General features: G+C 43.2%; 1 protein-coding gene across 2 annotated transcripts in view; it reads left to right on the top strand.

Annotated features, from left to right (window-relative positions):
• The first annotated feature begins 1,050 nt into the window (after positions 1-1,050).
• LOC112486377 (PDZ domain-containing protein 2-like) overlaps positions 1,051-6,327 on the top strand; it is a 9,587-nt gene continuing 4,310 nt past the window's right edge. For both annotated transcript variants that reach the window (XM_025052815.1, XM_025052814.1), the window contains exons 1-6: positions 1,051-1,275; positions 2,169-2,301; positions 4,065-4,217; positions 4,318-4,395; positions 4,749-4,889; positions 5,325-5,444. In XM_025052815.1, coding sequence (XP_024908583.1) covers positions 1,166-1,275; positions 2,169-2,301; positions 4,065-4,217; positions 4,318-4,395; positions 4,749-4,799 — 525 coding nt within the window. In that variant the 5' untranslated portion in view covers positions 1,051-1,165 and the 3' untranslated portion in view covers positions 4,800-4,889; positions 5,325-5,444. The remainder of the gene's footprint in view (positions 1,276-2,168; positions 2,302-4,064; positions 4,218-4,317; positions 4,396-4,748; positions 4,890-5,324; positions 5,445-6,327) is intronic.

The following is a 6,327-nucleotide window of genomic DNA, read 5'->3' as shown; positions in this document are numbered from 1 at the left end:
TGTAACTCAATTGGTGTTAGTTACTAATGTTAGATTTCAGTGGTTTTTCACATTTGGTTGGGTCTGCAGCAGGAAGATGCTAAGACACCAAAAGGCTTTCCCGAGCACACACAGTCACATAGCCCCACACATTCAAAGAGAATTTCCCCAAATTCTCTTCACACCAATTCTCTAAGAACACCTCTAGTCTCTGGAAACAATGGGAGATCTTCACATAACAATGGGAGATCTCCCAATCTCCCTTCTAACCCCCCACGCAGCAACAAACGGTTCTTCCAACACTGCTGAATCATGGAACAAGAGTGCCACATAGTGGCGACTGCAGGCATCACATGATACAAGAACAATAATATGATTGGCCACAAGAGGCCTAGCCTCTCTCTTCCATTGGACTACAAGATTTAAACACACACCCGGGAAGTCGAAAACCACTCCCTCATAGAGGTATATAAGCATAAACAACTAACGATACTTTAGAAGTTATTCCTGAGAAGTCAGAAGTTATTCTTGACAGGATTTGCGTATTAACTACTGTTGTACGAGATTTCCTTGAATACTTCTCCAGTCGTTTATTTTGCTTTATTGTTGGGCCTGTTTTGTTTGACGTTTTTTAAAACAAATCGACCATCTACCGGCTTCTTCCATTCCTTGCCTGAAGACACCTCGCACAGCAAGAATCTTTCACTAAGAAGAGTGGTAAAGTGCTACATAAATACTAGGCATTGGCATTTAAATAATCTGACAGAACAGATTAGTAGACTTTTACCTACGTCATACTCCAGATCAGTGAGGGAGAGTTAATACTGAGTGGATGTCTTGTTAATGGATCCAAACCGACCCATTCTGTCAGAAAATCTGATCTGGGTTCAGATGTCTGAAAGCAATAAAAGTGTTACAGTGCCACAATAACTGTGATGGAAACTGAGTGAGTGGACCAGAGGATTGAACTGCTTATTCTGGATAATCAACCATATTTGTAGCTTCCATTAACGGGTTGTGATTTTTCTCTGTTTAGGCAACATTCCCAATAAAGAAATTGTATTTCACACCATTAAGAACTGTGACTGTTAGCACTTCTAATGGTGAGACTTAGAGAGATACATTTCCATTGTGTTGTGTGCTTTTATTTCTTTTGCAGCCCAGAGAAGGCAGCTACATTTGGAAGATGCACATGGTGAAAGGTCAAGAGGGCCTGGGTATACAGATCACAGGCTCCAGGCGCTCTCCTCATGGCATCGTTATAGCTCACATAGAAGACGGTGGAGCCATTTACAGGTAGAACTACTACAAGTAAAACCCAACATTTTTTATTTACATGTTTTTTCTATACTATCTCTAGTGTAATTTTCAGAATAACATACATGAAAAGCACATAAAATGTTCTGAAAAATACAGCTGCTAGAGAGGATGCCAGAAAAAACCTCAAGCAAAATGCTAACTCACTCATACCAGAGTCCATGGGAAAAAATAGCTGACAGAGGTAAGTGTTAAGCCAGTGGTCTACTGCTGCTATGTTGGTTACGTTGTTTTACTTGGAGTATTAGGTTTTCAGGGGGTGGAACAGTAATCTTCTCTCCTGCTACCAGGAGGCCCAGGTCCCAGAATCCCCAAATGTTGGGTAGTGTTAGGAAGGGCATCAGGAGTAAAAACTGTTGTGGCCGTGGTGACTTCTGTTAAAGGAACAAGCTTGTGAAAAACTCCTGTGTATTCATGTAAAATCTCTGGGAGTTATACGCAAGAAATATTTTAGTCAAAATAGTCTGTTTAAGTGTACTTTATACAAGTACCTAAAATAGTAAAATGTATTCCTTCACGCTTCTAAGTATCACTCAGTATCATTCATCTCTAAAATATCCTCTACTGATTGATGCATTATGGGACAGTGATTATGTTATTCGTCAGCTGAAACACTGTTTATCCTGAAACGATGGTAGAATAGAATACCAATCTGATTTTCCAACTAGCAGCTAATGTTTTATTGATCCTATGCTTATCTGCTGCTGCTTCTCAGCAAAGGAAACAAAGTTGTTACTGATGGTTTTCCTGTCATGTATCATGACACGTATAGTTTTTTTTAGTCTAAACATGGAGCAGCTTTTTACTGCAGTGTTTTGATGGTAAATAGTTCAACTTTGTGTGTGTGTGGGGGGGGGGGGGGGGGGGGTCAGGGATGGCCGTCTCTATGCAGGTGATGAGTTGCTGATGATCAATGGTCAGTCTCTCGTGGGTCTCACTCATCAAGAGGCTGTAGCTATCCTCCGCTCCACCACCGGTCTGGTCCAGCTGGTGGTGGCCAGCAGGGTGAGTTCACAAGCACACACACATACACACATAGAGGCTGTAGAACAGCAATACCGCAATACAGCAATATTATTTTTCTATTCTAACCTCTATAATATAACTGTAATGGTTGGAGGATGATTCAAGTGTCCATGGCAGAACATAAAGTATTGGAACAGTTTTTACTGAACAATGATGCCAATGGTGGCTATACAAAAACGTCAGAGATAGGAATGCCAGACAAATACCGTATTTTCACGACCATAAGGCGCACCGTATGAAAAGGCGCAGTCTCATTTATGTGTGCCATTTCTGTATTTAACACACACATAGGGCGCACCTGACGATAGGGCGCAAGTTTTATATACATATCCTTTACTACCATACGCACGTCAGCCTTACAACAACACACACGCATACAAGTGTGCGTATTTTAAAAAATAAATAAAAAAATAGATCGAGAGCAAAACTGAGTATGGTTGTGCTTTATTTAAATATTAATTATGATGCGCTTGTCGGCGATGTGCTTCTCGCAGTAGGACCGAAAGTTCGCCAGCTTTTCAGAATAATCCGCCGGACGTCGCTGCGCTACCGTAGTCCTGGTCCGGATGGAAAAATGGCACCGTTTCATAAAACGCCAGCACCAAGACGGACCTCCTTGGAAATGTTCAATTTTCATTTCCTCTGCTAGCGTTACTGCTTTGAGTCGGATGGTGACAGTCGAAACGCTCCTCCCGCTCGCTCTTTGCTCGACGATCCATAGCTCGAGTCTTTCCTCCAACTCCGGCCACCTCGCCTTATGTCCGCGGAAACTCAGCTGAGTCTTCTTCACCTGTCGGAGCTCGTTCTCCAGCTTCCTCCACTTGCGAACCATCGACTCGTTTATTTTATATTCTCTCGCTCGATTCCCATGTTCCTCGGCGTAGCTGATAGCCTGCAGTTTAAAGCGAGCTTCATAAGCCTGTCTCTTTGCCATTTTCAGGGTTGTTAAAACAGCAATGTTCTGCATAAAGCACATACCTGTTCTTTTATACACAATCCACGCCCACACATCCCCTCTTTAACGTTCTCATGTTCTCTACCACGTCCTCCTCAAGGTGGTCTCTATCACGTTCGCCTTACAACACACACATAGGGCGCACTGCACTATAGGGCGCACCGCACATTTTGAAAAAAATCTAAGTCGTTTATATGCGCCTTATGGTCGTGAAAATACGGTAGAAGAAAGGAATGAAAAAAAGATTTATGGACACAATGAAGGAGGACGTGAAGAGGATTTTAGATTAATAGACTGATGAATAGACAGATCCAGATAAGAGAGGAGATTGTGAAATCTGGAGATGATGACACATGATTTGCTGAGATGAAATAGTGTGGAAATTCATGATAAAAGTTTGATGATAAAATATTGGTGTAAGATCCTTGAAGAAGTTTAAAAAAGTGTCAGCCATAAAAAATGTATTTATTTTTAGCTTTGTTAGTTACATTTTGTGGCGCTTTGGCCCAGAGGCAGTGTCTCTGTCATTGGTGTGGAACCCCAGGGTTCACCTCCTGGACAAGTTCGAGTCCCGGTTGGGGCGGTTGGTGCCTTCCAGTGGACTCACCACCCGTGGGAAGGTTTGGGGGGGGTTGGTTCAGTGCAGTGTGATTTGAGTGGCGACTGCTGCTGCCGCGACCCGGTAACGGATAAGCGGATGAAAATGGATGGATGGATGGATGGGTGGATAGTTACATTTTCTGCTAATTAATCCCAACTCCTGCTCTGTTCTTCCTGTGTCCTGTAGGAGGAGTCAGACGTTGGAGTCGATCACTTCCCCTCCACCAGTCTGCCAGACCTGGTCAGCACCTGCGATTGCTCATCAGCGCTCTCTCACTCTTCTTTCCCTCGCCCACCCCAGATCTCCAGAAGCAGCATAAGTCTTCACAACATTCTCCCGGTACACACAGATACATAAAGACTTAGGTGTGTTTGATGGTGTGAGATTATTCAGCAGTGTTCAGATTTAACTGAAAATTGTTTTGGTTTTCTCCTTGAAGGTGTCTAACCTGGAGAAACTGGAAGAGCAAAGTCCAGCAGCAGCCCTGTACCCACCAAACTCAGCGGTCGGTCCCAAGGTCTGGTATCTCAACCTACAGCCAAACAGTTAAACTGTGTGGAAGAAAATCTAAACCTAAACAGTGAGAATCATAAACTCTTCAGGAAAAGTAGAACAAGCTCATTTCTTTTCACACAAACAAGTGGTGGTCACTTAAAGAATGTGTTTTAAAACAGGACCCTGGTGTGGAACCCTGGAGCATGTTTATTTTTTTACTCAGACAGTACAGTTCACTTGCAATCATCACTGCACACCATAAGCTCGACAATTTCCCCACTGATTTTTTTTCACCACAACTATGTGGAAAATGTATAGAAAGTAAGTAAGTAAGAAAGGAATGTTTTGGGTTTCTTTTTCTTTTTCCTGGATCAGGCGGGAGCAGTCATTTGGAGTCTGTGGGCGAAGACGACGAGCTCTTTGTAGCGAACGGTGTGTGCAAAGTAGCAGACAAACCTCCGCCTGGTCGACGTAAACACTCTACCTCAACAACTAGATACAACTGGAGTGAGACAGGTCAGTGAATGCCTCACTTGTTTTTCTTTCCATGTATCTTATAGTTGGATCCACATTTAATAGCTGCCAAGTACTTTTCAACAGAATAAACCAGATTAATCAAAACAAAGCAAACAAAAGTTTTTCAGACGCTACACATTCTAGTGGGTTTCCAGAATGTAATTATTTAATAAACAACAAATATAAGAGCACACAGACCAAAGCCTCCTCACTCACCATCATGACGCAGTAATTGCCTAATTAAGTAAGTGAAATAAAATTCAGAGGACGTCATTGTCTTTGTGTCTTAGTTTTTTATGTTTGGTGTCTGTGAACCCTACAGAAAGCATCAAACTCTGATGGGTATAAATAAGCATATTGTTTTTGGGAAAGAAGAAGGCAACTACTGTTTCTTCACCTTCTTTGTTGCTTTTCTCCCTCTTTTCATTTTCCCAGGATTATCATATCATTAAGAAATCAGCTCGCTCCCTGAGCACCGTTCAAGTGGAGTCTCCATGGCGTCTGGCTCAGCCATCCATTATCTCTAGTATAGTGCTGATGAAAGGCCAGGGCAGGGTGAGTGTACTGTTTTGACATGTGTGCATAAATAAGGCTCTGTGTGGGTCACCCCACAATAACACACACACACACAGACCAACACATACACACATATATTATTAACCATACATTTACATTTCAGTTATACATTTATAACATCAGCTGTTATTTTTAATTTAACCTCTGTCTCACTCCTGTTATTCAACCCAGGCCATGACAAATCCCACTAGTCACTGTTGTGAATATTTCAAACCTGGATTTACTATAAAAGTAACAATTATTTATCAAATGCCAATTCTGCTGAAATGGAAAATGTTGTAAAAAAATAATATTAATACTACTACTACTACTACAACTAATAATAATAATAACAATAATAATAACCATCCATCCATCATCAACCACTTAACCGGGGCCGGGTCGCGGGGGCAACAGTCTGAGAAGGGACACCTAGACTTCCCTCTCCCTCGACACTTCCTCCAGCTCTTCTGGGGGGACCCCAAGGCGCTCCCAGGCCAGCCGAGCAACGTAGTCGCTCCAGCATGTCCTAGGTCTTCCCCTAGGTTTCCTCCCAGAGGGACAGGACCCAAGCACCTCCCGAGGGAGGCGTCCGGGGGGCATGCGATGTAAATGCCCAAGCCACCTCAGCTGACTCCTCTCGATGTGGAGGAGCAGCAGCTCAACTTTGAGCTCCTCTCGTGACAGAGCTCCTCACCCTATCTCTAAGGGAGCGCTCTGCCACCCTGCGGAGAAAGCTCATTTCAGCCGGGATCTCGTTCTTTCGGTCATGACCCAGAGCTCATGACCATAGGTGAGGGTAGAAACATAGATCGACCGGTAAATCGAGAGCTTTGCCTTTCGGCTTAGCTCCTTCTTCACCCCAACGGACCCCTACAGCAAC

The sequence above is a fragment of the Cynoglossus semilaevis genome, chromosome W, assembly GCF_000523025.1.
Source record: "Cynoglossus semilaevis isolate Cse_v1.0 chromosome W, Cse_v1.0, whole genome shotgun sequence".
NCBI lineage: Eukaryota > Metazoa > Chordata > Actinopteri > Pleuronectiformes > Cynoglossidae > Cynoglossus > Cynoglossus semilaevis.
The sequence above is the reverse complement of the archived record's forward strand: the minus strand, read 5'-3'. Positions and strand labels throughout refer to the sequence as shown.